We start from the raw sequence: 16,885 nt of genomic DNA on the forward strand, positions 1-16,885 counted from the left end.
CATTAAAGATGGCAGGACAAGTGGAAAGAGCAGTTTATAAAGCATAACGTATCCTGGGCTTTTAATAGGGGCATAGAGTACAAGAGCAAGGAGGCTATGCTGAATTTATATAAGACACTCGTTAGACCTCAGCTGGAGTATTGTGTACAGTTCTGGACACCACATTATAGGAAAGATGTGAACACATTGGAGAGATTGCAGAAGAGGTTTACAAGAATGGTTCCAGGGATAAGAAACTTCAGCTATGAGAATAGATTGGAGAGGTTGGGACTGTTCTCCTTGGAGAGAAGAAGGCTAAGAAGAGATTTGATAGAGATGCTCAAAATCATGAGGGGGCTGGATAGAATAGCTGAAGCTGTTCCCACTGGTAAAAGGTTCAAGAACGAGAGGGCACAGATTTCAAGTAACTTGCAAAAGAATCAAGAGTGACATGAGAAAAAACTTTTTCACACGACGAGTGATTTGGGTCTGGAATGCACTGCCTGGAAGTGTGGTGGAAGCAGGTTCAATTGAGGCATTCAAGAGAGCATTGGATGATTATTTGAATAGAAACAATGTGCAGGGGTACAGGGAAAAGTCAGGCAATGGCACTAGGTCGTAATGCTCATTTGGAGAGCTGGTGCTGACATGATGGACCAAATCACCACTACCTGTGCCATTAAGATTCTGATTCTGTGGATGAAGCTTGACTGTCAGCCAAATGGCCTTTCTCCCCATTTTCAATATTTTTATATCAGGTAAAGTGCAATGCTCAAAGAAAATGAGATAGAAACCCTGGGCAGAATTTTGTCGTTGGCGAACAGGGGCCCCCCGCTCGGCAATGCGTAAAATGACGCGGGACGACCTCGGGTGGAACCCCGACATCATCCCGCCCCATTTAAATTTTCAGGAAGGTGGGGGCACAGTAAAATCAGCTGTGCGCCCGCCGACCTGTCAATGGCCTATTAAGGCCATTGACAGGATCATTAAAACAATTAAAGGACCTGCCCGTCCGACATTAAGGTTGGTGGGCAGACCAGGAGCCCCGGCGGGGAATAGATAAAACATGAAACCTCATCCACTGGCGGGATGTGTTTTCATGCAGGGTTATAAAAAGTTTAATAAAGCTTTACTGTAATTTATGAACATGTCCCATCTCATGTGACATTGTCACATGAGGGGGACATGTTAGGGTTTTTTTTTTCTATTTTTAGTCTTTTTAAAACTGAGTGATCTCCCTGAGGCTGCTCTTAGCCTTAATTGGCCCGCCCACGTAAAATGGCGGCGGGGCCCGCTTCTCCGGCGGGGATTGTCTCCCCGCCTGCCAGAGATTGGGTTGGGCCCGCCTGCCCAACAGGCAGAAAATTCTGCCCCCTATCTTTTTTAATGTTCCTATGATATTTCTCCAGGGTTGCACAGAGCTTTTTTTAAAGTTATCCATTCATGGGATGTGGGCTTCGCTGGCTGGGCCAGCATTTATTGACTAACCCTAGTTGCCATTGAGAAGGTGGTGGTGAGCTGCCTTCTTGAACTACTGCAGTCCATGTGGTGTAGGTACACCCACAGTGCTGTTAGGAAAGGAACTGTGAACTGGAGATTGATCTTCAGTTCCTGGAGGTTCCAGGCTGACCCTGGAGGGTTTGGCAACCTTACCTCCAGAACATCCTCAACTGGCTTATTAAGATAATATGTTCACAATTTTTTGTAATATTTTTGTTTGAAGAACTATTTGTTTTTTTGTAACAGACGAAATACAGCCTTGAAAGAAAAATTATCAAATATTTTCTCATGAAGAACCCAAGCTCTTTAACCAGATCCTGATATTTGCTGTAGCTGTGCAAAATGTTCCGGGTCCACTCACCCGGGTGGTGTGTTTCTGCTAAGAAGTGTCTTGGAGAGATAATTGGACCTTGATGGAACTGAGCTTAGATAGGAGAATATCACTTTTGCTTCTGATCGCCCATGCAAGGGGATAACATGGAGACTCAGCAAAGCTTCAGTTCCCTTCAGACCAGTGGCTTATGTGTAATATTCCACCCTGTCTCATTACAGCTGCAGAATCCTGACTGGGCTCCGGATTTTGGCACGGCAACTTTCGTTCCACAGTGGGGGGCCACAGTAACTGGAGCACGAAATTTCCTCATTGCATACAATGTTAACCTGCTGAGCACGAAGAAGCAAGCTCATCGCATCGCTCTCAACATCCGAGAGCAGGGTCGAGGGAAGGACCAGGTTAGTGTTACTCAATGTAAACTCACCTGGAGGCATTAGCGTACCCTTTAAAAACAAACCCATTAGGTATAGGTTTCCTCAAAGTAGACTCCTTTTTCCAGAGTGACCCATCTTGCTTGAAAGAGCCCTAACAGATATGGTGCTGCAGAAGGGGTCACCTGACCAGTCTGTCCTTCAACCAATCTGCAGCTTTCAACATGTTACCTGAGTCATTTTACCCAACATACAAGGTGGGAAATAACAAGATGGGGCAGACGCTGGTTTTACAACTTGGCTGATTTTACACTCCATTGACTTCAAAGGAGAGTTATATCAGATGGGATGTTTTAAACCCAGAGCATGAAATTCAATACCATAGCACTGCCTCCAGTGGCAGTACACAAACGTACTTCCATGTTAGTGGCAGACACTGCTGGTCACATGGCATCAGGCAACCGGAGTGGTACACACACCTGCACATGCCTGAAGAGGTTGAAAGGATGAAATGATGACATTCACAGACATCAATGGGTTGATGCAATGCACAAATCCTTTGAAATTTGGCCCAACTTCCTTGTGCACTCCTAAAACAACAAGCATCAACCATCAAGATGGGCCCTGTCCTGGAAGCACTCAATTAGTGCTTTCAGGGTGACCAACTCTTGGGGGGAAAAAAATTAAGGGACATTTTGGCATGTGGGGTGTATGAGCAGGTGAGGGGGGGTGGGTGCTGGCAAATTTGTAGGCGGGGAGGCTGGCAAACCACGAGGGGGGTGGGGAACTGGCAAACCCACAAAGGGGAAGGCTAATGAACCTGTGAATTGGGGCGGGCATTGGTGGGAGGTGGTTGCTGGTGATCCTGTGAGGGAGAGGGGGGAACCTGGGCAGTCAGGAGCTGTGCAAATGCACACTGTGCATCCACAAACATACGGGAAAAACAGCGAGCTGGCAACTTGCAACCCAGGACATGGGGCAATCGCCTCAATTACAGGACAATCTGAGAAGGATCTCTGCAGTACATATCCAAGAGGGTCTCCAGGTTTGTGGTAGTCTGCTGTGTCCTCCACAACCTCACTATTGAGGGGCCAGTCACTACCTCCTGGGATCTGGAGGCCAACCATCCCCTTACAATAGATCCATTTCAGACTCCCCAGACAAATCCCCCTTAGTCAATATCACTAAAAGGCCAACAGCAAAGCCCTGCACACAACGGCAGAATCTTCCTCGTCCCGCACAGGTGGAATTTGGGACCTGGTGTAAAATTTGAAGATAACTTGTCGGATTGGCTCCCTGATGCATTCCCACTTCTAAGCTGGAGGTGAGTGCGCAAAGACGTTGGGACGCGTGCCCAACGTCTTCTCGTGTGATTTCACATGAGATCGGGTCAGGCGTGCACCCGCTCAAACGATGTAAAATTCTGGCCCTTAACCTTTGCATCATATCCCTTAACACCTTTTGTTAACAAAAATCTATCAGTCTCAGGTTTACAATTTACAATTGATCTAGCATAAATTGCCTTCTGTGGAGGAGAGTTCTAAACTTCTACCATCCTTTGTGTAGAAATGTTTCCTAATTTCACTCCTGAAAAGTCTTGCTCTGATTTTTAGACTATCTGACTTCTTCATGGTCACTTTATTGATCCCAGTCTTTCATTTCCCGATTTTGTTTTTAAATTTGCAAAATCTCACATTGAGATCTGTGCTCATATTATCTGGATTGGTTAAATGGGAATGGTGTCAAGGACAAAGACATCAATGAGGTGAGCTCAAGGAAGGAATGAAGGGAGATGAGAGAAAACTGGAATGAGAGGACAAGGCAAGAGGCACTTTTTGGAGTTGGAGAGGGGTTTATGCACACGCTGTGTAGTGAAAAAAAAAAGTAGCCAGGTCTTTGGTCTTCAGGGTGATGCCAAAATGATGAGCTGAGGAGAGCCTGTTATCAGTCGATGTTGCCCAGCCAGATCTGGCGACAATGACAAAACCAGATACACTCATGTCTGTGCCCAGTCAGACTTGAGGATGAGAAGATAGGGCCCACACTAGGAGAAATCACCTTGATAGGAGAGAATAAAAGTTTTGATGGGGTCAAGGCACCAAAAATGTAAGTGGTTGAGCAGGCTGTTGGTTGCAGAGGTGTCATGGTGAATAAGGGTCAAAGACAAAACTATTGGGAATTTGAAAGTGCAATTATAAAAGGCTTGGGGATGAAGTTATTTCCAGGGGCGTATGCAAAAGGAGGTGGAGTTAAAAGGGGGTAGGGGATGCAATGATGAGGGATATAAGAGAGTGGCTGGAGATCATATTGTCAGTGATTGAGACTCTGGGGGTAGAGGGGTCACTGGCGTTGGTAAGATTGAGGTGGTAGCCATGACACTTTGAGCTCAAAACTTATTTAGGTGAAGGGTTGTCTGAGAGTAATTTGTAAAGTAACGTTTTGAACCGTTTTAGAAGTGTCTCAGTGACTCACTCTGTTTTGTGCAGCCAGGACGTCTGAACAAAGTACAGGCTATTGGCTGGTTCTTGGAAGAGGCCAATATTGCCCAGGTGTCTATTAACCTTCTTGATTTTGAGGTGACTGCATTGCACACAGTATTTGAAGAAGTTCATAAGGATGCCAAGGTAATGTGGAAGAAGCAGAACAAGTTGTGAGTTTGTATTATATAGCTTCTATTGCTGGACAATATTTGATAGCACATCTTCACCATTTATGCACTGCAGGCTACTTGCAGTAAGAACAGGAAATGGTAGCAACAGGAAGTGCAGCCTTCAGCTTCAAATAACATTCTTAACTCAAAGTTATGGGACTTATTGTTCAAAGTTGAAATTGTTTGTTGTCCAGGATATGTTCGCAGAAATCAAATAGATTTTCTGATCAGTGACAGGTACTAGAACAGCATCAAAAATGCCTTCACTTCCCCAGGTTAATTCAGATCCCTACCTGCTGAAGATGAAGATCAAGCTGAAAATCCCAAATAAGTGCAAGGCAACTTAGACAGGCTGACAGGGGAAGATATGATGATGAAGTGATGCTGTGGAGGTTACTAAGAAGTATGAAACTTTAGTTCCAGATTCAAGATCTTAGTGAGGAGGAAATGACAGGAATGCATCAGGAAAGGCTGAAACAAAGCATGAAACACACTAACCAAGAAAGAGAAAAGGAAACATCAAGAGTGGATGACTGGTGAAATATTAAATGATGAAGAAAAGGAGACAGGAAAGAACAATAAAGAAGAATGTGATGAAATAGGAAAGCATGTAGAGAGGCCAAGGAAAAGTGGTATGAAGATCATTGTAAGGAAACAGAAAAATTGGAGAAAAGGCACAAGAGATCATTGCATGGGTAGAGTACATCAAAGAATTATATAAAATTTAAGACAAGTGAAGTGGCACTATTAGAGGGAAGAGGGGATCAGAGATAACTGAGACAGAAGTCAGTAGAGCAATCAAAAAGATGGAAGCAACAGGAATTGGTGAGATACAAACAGAATGTCTGAATGATGTTAACACTGGGATACTGACAGACCTCTGCAACAATATTTACAGAACAGGATTCCTACCCGAGGATCTTGTGTAGTCAATGGCCAGGATTTTCCAGTGCGGCCTCTCCAAATTTTCCGTCCTGGAAAACATCAATGACTGGAAATTCTCAGCCTGTGCTTATTAAGCTCCCAAAGAAACCAAAAGTCCTGGAGTGTTCAAAGCACAGGACAATAAGCCTCATGACCCATGTGATTAAAATTATTCTAGTAATCCAGTTTCTAGGAACAGTGATAGATGATAACTAGTCAGGGTTCAGACCAAAGAAAGGAAGAAGAGAGAGCATCTTTAACTTGAGAATGATGATTGAAAGATACCTGGAAGTGCAAAAACCTGTGTGTGAATGCTTTATAAACTGAAGGCATTTGATAGCATCTACCATTAGAAAATAATGGAGTGCATAGACAAACTAGAAATTAATAGAAATTATAAAAGGATAATTCAGAATCTATACTGGAATCAATCCGTAGTGGTGAGACTTGATAGCAGCTCATCAGACAGCTCCTCAATCAAAAGAGGAGTGCGTCAGGGATGTGTTATGTTCAACCTGTACACTGAAGTTATCTTCAGAGACATAGAAGATCTACTGGGTCGTAACACTGGGTGGGGGGAGGGAGCAGGTGGGGTTGAACATCAACAATTTGAGATATGCAGATGACACTGGACTGATTGCAGAGTCTGAAGAGGCATTACGGGAAATTGTAAATAAAGTGCAAGCAAGGAGTTACATGGATTAAAAATGAATGTGAAGAAAATAAGCAGAGACCTAACACCAGAAGTGAAAATTGAAAAAAATTGGACAGATCCTGGAGCAAGTAGAAGGTTCACATACCTTGGGCAGATTGTGATTTGTGATTTTAAGATCTGAAGGAGAATTGAGATGGCCAAGACCAGCTTTTTCAGAATGAAGGACATGTTAACATCAAAGAAACTGAAGCTGCATCTTAGGAAAAGAATGCTGAGGTGCTACATACTGTCATCTGTGTTATATGTCTCAGAGACACGGACAACAAACAGAGACTATTGATAAGAAGAATGCATTCAAGATGCAGAAATATAGGAGGATGTTCCACATATCCTATATAGACAGACTAATGAGGAAGTGCTGGAAATGGCTGGAGAAGAGAGGGAATTAGTGCGTGACATCAAAGAGACAAAGATATAATACTTCGGTCACATCAGTAGAACAGATAGCAGACAGTAACAGTTATTGGAGGGGAAGATTGACAGAAAACATAGGAGAGGGAAGCAGAGAAGAAAATGGATGATGGATATAATGAATTGGATATAGTTGCCTTATGTGAAATGTGTAAGGGCAGCACAAGACAGATAGGAGTGGAGATACATAGCAAGTCTTGGAAGAAGACTTAGTAAGATTTGCCAATCTGAATATTCCTAATATGTGAATGTAGTTGGTGCTCCATTGTTGCCATGGTAATGTGCTGTTCTCCTCACAGGATTTGGACTTGCCCGTGGTGGGTTCCCAGATTGTAGGCCTCATCCCATTGAAAGCCATGTTGGATGCTGCAAAATTTTACATGAAGAAGGAAAACTTATTTATTCTTGAGGAAGAGCACAAAGTCCGATTGGTAAGTGTTACCTGCAAATGGGGATGATTGATTCCCCTTCATGGGGCAGGGTTTTCTGACTTTAGTGCCTATTAATGTGAGGAATGGTCATGCTAGAGAATTACTTCCATCTCAGACCTGTGGAGACAGAAGCGTTGCCATTTCACTTCCAATAAATACAGCAGGAAAGGTGGAGAGAGAGAGACAGATTCATTGGAAGTCAGTCACTCAGCGAGATCTGGAAAGGGAATCTAACCTAATTGAGGGAAAACTTACATTGAGTCAACAGCACAGAAACAGGCCATTCAGCCCAATTGGTGTGTGCCAGCATTTATGTTCTACACAGGCCTCCTCCTCTGTTGTCATCATTGCAGGTCTTAGATGGGGCTGTTCATGATCTTGACTTATAGATACTTCTGGAGGCAAGACTGCTGATAAACTCTACCTTTTCTTGAACATTGTACAATGCAGACTCGGCATGAGGCTCCACCTAGAATTATCTCTCTCTATGCTCTATTGTCATGTGATCTTACGTCACTGATAATGTAGATTATATATTTACATATTTAACATTAACCTTTTATACTACACCTCCCATGTCTAACTCTATCAGCATACCCTTCTATTCCTTTCTCCATCAAGTACTTACCTAACTACCCCTTAAGTGCATCAACAACTGCATGTGGTAGTGAGCTTTGCATCTATGGGTAAAAATGTTTCTCCTGAATTCCTAATAGATTTATTAGTGAATATCTTATGTTTATGATCTTGAGTTTTGGATCCTCCCATGACTGCTAACAGCTTTTCAATCCCTCGAGAAATGAACTCCAGTGTTTTGTTTGCTTTTTATCATAGAATCATAGCAATTCTAGAATGGTTACAGCACAGAAGGGGATCATTCAGCTCCCTGAGCCTGTGTTGGCTCTCTGCAAGACAATCCAGCATGACCCACACTCTTGCCCTTTTCCCATACCCCTGCAGTTTTATCTTCAGGTGCTTATCCAATTTCCCTTTTTGAAAGCCATGTGTGAATCTGCCTCCACTATGTTCTCAAGCAAGCATTCCAGATGCTAACTGATCACTGCATGGAAAAAAAAGTTTGCTCATGTCGTCATTTTTTTTGCCAATCACCTTAAACCTGTGTCCTCCTGTTCCCTCTGCCAAAGGGAACATTTTTTACCTGCTCTATCTAGCCCCCTCATGATTTTGAACACCACCTCTATCAAATCTCCTCCCTACCTACTCTTCTCCAAAGCCCCAGCTTCTCCAATTAAGCCTCATAATTGAAGTTCCTCATCCCTGGAACCATTCTTGAAAATCTTTTCTGCATCCTTTCTAAAGCCTTCACATTCTTCTTAAAGTGTGGTGCTCAGAATTTGCTCACAATATTCCAGTTGAGGCTAAATCAGTGATCATCATAACCTCCTTGACCTATGTCTTGATTTTGTAAATCCTGTAAAGCCCTCTTAGCTACTTTCTCAACCTGCCCTGTCACCTTCAATGATTTGTGCTCAAACACCCCCAGATGTTTCTGTTCCTGCACCCCGTTTAGAATTGCACCCTGTAGTTAATATTGCTCTCCTTGTTCTTCCTACCAATGTATCACTTTTGCATTCCTCTGCATTAAATTTCATCTGCCATGTGTACGCCCAATCCACCAGGCTGCTTATGTCCCCTTCAAGTCTATTAATATCCTCCTCCAGAGTTCACAATTTTTCCAAGTTTTGTGACATCTTGAATTTTGAAATACTCAGCTCTACATCATTAATATATATAAAATAAAAAGTAGTCCTAGCACAGACTCCTCCTTTGAACTTTCTAGATTCAACCTGATTCTCACTTCTATTATCAATCTGACAACCTGACAACTTGATATGTCCCCTTTTCCTGCTTCAATTATATCTTTCATCATCCAGGGAGCTCTGACTTTGGTTGCCCTACATTTCTCCCTTTTGGGGATGTACCTCAACTATACCTGAACCATCTCCTCATTGAAGACAGCCAATTGCTTGATTATAGCTTTGCCTGGCAATCTTTCATTCCAATTTACCCAGGACAGGTCTCCCACTGAAATTGGCCCTCCTCCCATTAATTTTTTTTAAATTCATTTATGGGATATGGGTGTCACTGGCTGGGCCAGCATTTATTACCCATCCCCAATTACCCTTTAAGAAGGTGATGGTGAGCTGCCTTCTTGAACCGCTGCAGTTCCCGTGGTGTAGCTACACCCACAGTGCTGTTAGGGAGGGAGTTCCGGGATTTTGACCCAGCGACAGTGAAGGAATGGCAATATATTTCCAAGTCAGAATGGTGAGTGGATTGGAGGGGAACTTCCAAGTGGTCATGTTCCCATCTATCTGCTGCCCTTGTGCTTCTAGATGGTAGTGGTCATGGGTTTGGAAGGTGCTGTCTATAGAGTCTTGGCAAGTTCCTGCAGTGCTTTTACTTTAGATTTCTCCTTGTCCTTTTCCAAAGCTAATCTGAATCTTATGATAACTATGATCATTCCATAACTGTTCCCCATACTGACATTTGATCCACCTCATTTTCCAGAACCAGATTCAGCCTCCTTCCTCGTTTGGTTAGAAATGTACTGATCCAGAAAATTCTCCTTCAAACACTTCTGATACTCTCCTCTCTCTCTGCCCCTTACACTATTGCTATCTCAGTTCACAATGTCCCCCATTATCACTGCTCAATAGTTCTTGCAACTCTCTATAATTTCCCTACAAATTTGTTCCTCTATATCTTTCCCATTGGTATACAAATATAATAGTAGACACTCAGTAGTGTAATGGTATGAATAATGTTTCTTTTTAAACTCTAAACAAATATATACTGTCCTTGACTGTTGCAGGACATCTTTTCTCCCCAGCACTTTAATATTCTCCTTAATCAATTCTGCAACATCTCTAACCACTTTCCTTCCCTCCCAGATTTTCCTGAATACCTTGTATCCAAGGATTTTTAACACCCATTCCTGTACCTTTTGAGCCAGGTTTCTGTTATCCCCCAAAAATCATATTCCTATGTGGCTCTATGTGCCTCAATGCACCAACCTTATATACAATGCTGTATGCATTTATGTGAAAAGGATCCTACTATAATTCCTCTTAGTCTGACCCCATCCAGCACCTTTACTATTTCTTACTCTAGTGCTATCTGTCTCTCTCAATCCTTTGTGTATGTTGTTTATCCTTCCTAATGCTACAGTGTGCTTCCTATCCCCCTACTAAATTAGTTTTAACCCTTCCCAATAGCAATAACAAACTGACCAACCAAGTGTTGTTGAGGCGTCCCAGCTCTGATGAGGTGCAACCCGTCTTGTCTGTACACATCCCATCTTCACCAGAAGGGGTCCGAATGTTCAAAGAATCTAAGGCCCTCCCTCCTGCACCATCTCTTCAGCCATGTATTCATTTGCTCTATCCCCCTATTTCCGTCATCACTAACACATGACACTGGGAGTAATTTGGGGATTAGTACTTTTGAGGTCCTACTTGCAAGTCTCCTTCCTAGCTCCCTAAAATCTGCTGCGGGATCTCATCCCTCTCTCAACCTATGTCATTGGTACTGTTATGGACCATGACCTCTGGCTGTCCACTCTCCATCCTCAGAATGCTCTGCAGCCACTCAGTGGCATCCTTGACCCTGGTACCAAGGAGATAACATACCATCCTGGATTCACATCTGCGGCAGCAGAAGCATCTTTCTGTTTTTCTAGGTATAGAATTCTCTGTCACTACTGCATTCCCAATCTTCCTCTTCCCACCAACACCGCTCCCCGCCCCCCCCCCCCCCCCCCAACCCCCCTCCACTCCAGCCCTGTATAGCTGAGCCACACATGTCACCGTGGACTTGGCTCTGGCTGCATTCCCCTGAGGAACCGTCACACTCACCAATATTTAGAACTGAATGAGGAGAATGAGATGTGCTCAGGGCACTCCTGCACAATCTGCCTGGCTCTCCTTGACTGTCTGGCTATCACTTATTTCCTCTCTGCCTGCACACCCTTAACCTCGGGGGTGACCACATCCAGAAATATGCTACCTTCATAGTTTTCAGCCTCATGGATGCACTAGATGCACTGCAGAGATTCCGGCTGCTGTTCAAGCTTTGAAACCTGGAGCTCAAGCTGCTTCAGTTGTCAACAGGGCAGCAGGTAGGTGACTATTTGTGAAGATTGCAGCTTAATTTTTGCTCCAAGTTCAGGAGATGTGCTAATCTCAGGGCTAAGAATATTACATACTAAATGAACAAACTGGATAAGCTTTTTTTTAATTTAAGTTTTTAGTTTATTTTGTTAAGTTTAGTTGATTAATAAATAGAGGCATGGCAAACATCCCAGCCCTGTGGAATGCACATGCTTTCCTTTGTGGGAATTCCAGAATGTTTCTTTAGTCCTGGACAACTACTTGTGCAACAAGTGTCATTCACTCCTTGATTTTTTTTGTTGATTTAGAAGCTCCAATTCCTGATGCATCCTGGGGGTCTGCTCTCAGGCCGGGTTTTACCTCCCCACTCCCCAACCCCCCGCCCCCCAAACTCCTCTCACTCTCTCTCAGCTCTGCTCCCAGGCCAGGTTTTACCCTCCACCCAAACTCCTCTCACTCTCCAACAGCTCTGCTCCCAGGCTGTGTTTTACCCCCCTAACCAGCCCTACACCCCCGCTTCTCTCAGTCTCATGAGATGGTCTTATTAACTAAGTTGCTTCTTTTTGTGACCTGTGTATCTGTACCTCTAGATCCCTTTGCTCCTATACCTTACTTAGAATCTTATAATCCAAGCAATATGTGGCCTCCTCATTCTTCCTACCAAAATCCATCACTTCACACAACTATATTAAAATTAATTTACCAAATACATGACCATTCTGAAAGTTTGTTAATGTCTTCTTGCATCTTGTAACATTCCTCCTCCACAAATTATAAAATTATAATTCCAATTCTCGAGTCTCAGCACCAGTCACTTCTGTGCCTTTTACCAGTTTGAGTAGCTGCCCTGAACGCCTACTGATTCCTGTTTTGCAGCCAACCTGCTAAACATTGTGACTCTAATGCTGAAGGCCTTTTGAAAATCCACCCTTGTATTGCCTTTTTATATTCTTTTCTGTTACTACTTCTAAGAATTCAGTAAGGTTGCTCTTCTCAAGCCTTCAGCTGGTTAGAGTCAGGTAACAGGCTAGTGAAGGTTCATTGAGACTAGCTAACAGAGATACTGTGGTATATTTTTCTTGTTCTCTAAGAGGGACAGAAGGAGTTGAATTAAGGTGAAATTTTATTACAGCTGTTAGTCTGTATGTTCACTTGCTGTTTGCAAATAAAACAGGTGAAACTTTTTACCAGCTCCAGAAATTTCAAAGGGCTTTGTCATAGCCATAGTTATGATATAGGAAATGTGGCAGCCATTTTGTGCACAGCAGGCTTCCACAGGCAGCAATGTCATAATGGTTAGATGGATAATTTTTTTAGTGACATTGGATGAAGATTTCCACATAGTGTTGTTGGATCTTCTGTCCATCTGAGTGGGCAAAGGTGGCTTTGTTTGAACATCTCATCTGCAGTACAGAATCTCTGACAATGCAGCACTCTCTCAGTACTGCACTGGAGTGTTAGACTAGATCATGCGTACAAGTTTCTGGAGTGGGGCTTGAGCCCACAGCCTTCCAACTCCCGGGTAAGAATTCTGTAATTGAGCCACAACTGACATATTGTGACTATGATGTGTTCAAGGGTCTTCAAGAGGATAAGAGATTATAGCTGGGATGATACAGAGAGAGATGGTAAATATAGGTTTTTTTGAAGAGGGATTTTGAAGGAGAGAAGGACAGTGCTGAGGTTAGGAAACTGTTAACACTGCCAGCTAGGGTCACAAGCAATTATTTAAAGACCAAGGGTCAAGTAAGAGTTGATAAAGGAGATAGATGGTTGAAGAAATGAATTTAAAGGAGACAAAGTGTAGCCGGGAAAGAAATGCAAAGCAATAAGAGCTTCAGACTGGAATGTACTGGAGAGAGGCCTGAGGCAAAATGGAGAGTAGCAGAGGGATAGGGACGTTATTAATTATCATATGGAAATGTCCCACATACAGTTTATCACTCACCTTTACCACATACTTTCATGATAATACACACGTATAGGAAATACCATGTACTCTGATTATCCCTATGCTTCATACATTCCATACATGTGTTTCTCATGAGGAAGCACTGATGTGCCTTTGAGACATATCTTTAAAATGCAGGGAAGGATGTCTTCCCCTTCTGCCCACTGCACCCCCCACCCCCCTCCCCAAGTCTGGGCTTGTCCAAGTTTATGTGGAATATCCCCATCCTATCATAGAAGGTATGTATGGGATATTTCCATCCTACCATACTAGGTATGAGTAATAGACCTCCATTGGACCATATTGGGTATGTGTGGGATATCTCTATTCTACCATACTAAGTATATAGGCAATCAGTGAGTATTTATTTAAGATGCTAATGTTTTTCTTAACACCATGCTATTTTGAATTGTAGTCATTTCCTCCTTTAATTTTTGTTAGGCGAAAGTGTTAAACATTATGGAGCCATGGTGGTTACATGGAGTTAAGCTACAGGTCACCCATAATCTATTTAAATAACCAAAAAGATTTGAGGAGCTGACTGGTCTGCTCCTGTTCCTATTTCCCTAAGTTCCTAATCGTGTTGCTCTATCTTCTTTACCACAGGTTATAAGCCGCCTGGGACTGGATTCTCTCGCTCCTTTCAATGCTAAAGAACGAATAATTGAGTAAGTTATGGAATAACACTTCTTAGTAAGAATGTATTAGTATGGCAAAAATGGCATTTTAAAACAACAGTAGTATTGCTGTACTATGCACCAATGAACAAAGGCCTGGTGGCTTTTGAAGTGACACAAGCAAAGATTTAAGAGCAAACGCCATGGCTAGGAGTTTCTTCAGAATTGCTCCCACCTCTTCAACACAGGGTTTGTGGTGATCCCCAAAATGTTAAAACAATGGAGCAGGTATAACTCTGAGGGTATTTCCAGCCATTTGATTTATTTTGCTCTGACACCTAAAATAATGGCTCCAACATGAGGTACCTGAAAAGATAAACTTCAGTCAAAGTGTAAGGAAGATCAAGCTGAAGAGAGATAATCAAACTTCTTGTAACTATCAGGGCCATAAAGAGTGCAGGTGAGGTGAGGCTGTGGATGCAGAAGTCGTGTCAGAGTTAATAACGGAGCCTCATTAAGATATTAAAGGGCCATCTCCCCCTGGACGGTGGCTAAGCGGCGGGAACACCCGCAGCAAGAGGTTGCAACTGCATGGGGGTCCTTGTGGACAGTCCCAGGCAATTGTGAGGGTGAGATGGGTAGTTGGGGCCAGTTATTTGGGGGAGAGGCTGTGATCCGGGCTGGGTTGGAGGGGAAACCTTCAAGCAAGTTGTTGGATCCTGGTCACTAGTTTAGTTGGACTAATGGATCTGGGTTGCATGCTTGTTTCGAGATGGCCGAGTTGGTACCATAAACAGAGTAGATCAGCTAACAGTTCTTATGTAGAACACATTCTATTTATTTACAAAGGAACTCAGCAGTTACACTTGTGTGCTTACAAATCAAACCCTGTCCCTACATTACAGACTCTAACTCTAGACTACTCCTACTGACTACTAAGGTAGCCCTGTAATTGGATACTAAGATCATGTGATCTTCCATTATAACATTCTTCTTAAAGGTATATTACACATCAGATTACAACATCTCTTCCCCTTTACTCAGAAATACATTTCAGTTACAATTACAATTTTTCTCAAAATATCAACTTATTTACACAGATAATTTACAAATTCAGTCTTTCTTGGGGTTTCCTTGTGTGTAGAATGTCTCAGCTCTACAACTTCAGATGCTTGTCAGGAACCTGCTTTTCTGGTGTTGTCCGAACATCAGGTTCTTCGGTGGGCACCTGCAAATCTGTTTCCTCAACTCTTGCAGGTACATCCAGCCCTTCAGACACATCTGTACTCAGTTGAGTTCTTTCAACAGGAGATGTTGACGCAGTCATGAACACTGAGGGAATCATTTCCGGATATTTTGTTTCTCTCTTCCATATATGACCTATGTGTCTCCAAATGGCTCGGTGTTCCACTTTCACATGGTAAGAAAGAGGTCCAGTCACTACACTTATTTTACCTGGTAACTATTTGGGTCCTTCTCCAAAGTTTTTCACATATACCATCTCTCCTACGGTAAACTTTCTGTCACGACTATGCCAGTCATATCCAGTTTTCTGACTTCCCTGACGCATTTCCGCCTCCCCCCGCAGCACCCCCCCCCCCCCCCCCCCTAATTTTGGCATTACTAAACTCAATCTCACTCTGAGGCGGGGTTTCATCAACAATCCCACAGGTGTGACACCTGTTGTTGTGTGAGGGGTGGTCCTATAATGGAAATGAAAACGTGCTAGCTTGGTCACTATGGAGTCTCCAGTTAATTTCTTCATATCAGTTTTCAGTGCTTGAACCGCTCCCTCGGCTAGTCCATTCAAGCAAGGGTGGTATGGTGAAGATTTTACAAGAGTGATACCGTTGAGGCTGATAAACCGTAGAAACTCAGCACTCGTAAATGCCGTGCCATTATCTGATACGACCACTTCTAGTAGTCAGTTGATGGCAAAACTTTGATGTAGCTTGTCAATTGTAGCAGAAGTTGCTGACTTCACCTCTATGTCCATCCATTTTGAATGAGCATCAACAATAAGGAGAAACATTGTTCCCATAGCAGAGATGGCGGCACAGTGGTATGGTGTTGGGAGGGAGTTGTCCTGTGAGCCCTCAACATTGACTTTGGACCCCATCAGGTCATGGCATCAGGTCAAACATGGGCAAGGAAACCTCCTGCTGATTACCTCATACTGCCTTCCCTCAGCTGATGAATCGATGCTCCCCCATGTTGAACAGCACTGAAACACTGAGGGTGGCAAGGGTGCAGAATGTACTCTGGGTGGGGGACTTCAATGTCCTCCACCAAGAGTGGCTCAGTAGCACCACTATTGACCGAGTTGGCTGAGTCCTAAAGGACATAGCTGCTAGACTGGGTATGCAGCAGGTGGTGAGGGAACCAATAAGAGGGAAAAACATACTTGACCTCATCCTCACCAACCTGCCTGCCGCAGATGCATCTGTCCATGACAGTATTGGTAGGAGTGACCACCGCACGGTCATTGTGGAGACAAAATCCCGCCTTCACATTGAGGATTACCTCCATCGTGTTGTGTGGCACTACCACCATGTTAAATGGGATAGATTTCGAATAGATCTAGCAACTCAAGACTGGGTATCCATGAGGAGCTGTGGGCCATCAGCAGCAGCAGAATCGTACTTGAACACAATCTGTAACCTCACAGCCCGGCACATCCCCCACTCTACCATTACCATCACGCCAGGGGATCAACCCTGGTTCAATGAAGAGTGCAGGAGGGCATGCCAGGAGCAGCACCAGGCATACCTAAAAATGATGTGTCAACCTGGTGAAGCTTTAACACTAAAGGACTACTTGCATGTCAAACAACATAAGCAGCAGGACATCACTGCAGGAGTTCCTCAGG

General features: G+C 43.4%; 1 protein-coding gene across 2 annotated transcripts in view; it reads left to right on the top strand.

Annotated features, from left to right (window-relative positions):
• Positions 1-16,885, top strand: part of ftcd (formimidoyltransferase cyclodeaminase) — a 101,864-nt gene that overhangs the window by 25,853 nt on the left and 59,126 nt on the right. For both annotated transcript variants that reach the window (XM_078551680.1, XM_078551679.1), the window contains 4 exons: positions 2,032-2,211; positions 4,671-4,808; positions 7,184-7,315; positions 14,006-14,067. In XM_078551680.1, the coding sequence (XP_078407806.1) occupies positions 2,032-2,211; positions 4,671-4,808; positions 7,184-7,315; positions 14,006-14,067 (512 nt within the window). The remainder of the gene's footprint in view (positions 1-2,031; positions 2,212-4,670; positions 4,809-7,183; positions 7,316-14,005; positions 14,068-16,885) is intronic.

This window comes from Cetorhinus maximus, chromosome 11 (assembly GCF_964194155.1).
Source record: "Cetorhinus maximus chromosome 11, sCetMax3.hap1.1, whole genome shotgun sequence".
Classification (NCBI taxonomy): Eukaryota; Metazoa; Chordata; class Chondrichthyes; order Lamniformes; family Cetorhinidae; genus Cetorhinus; species Cetorhinus maximus.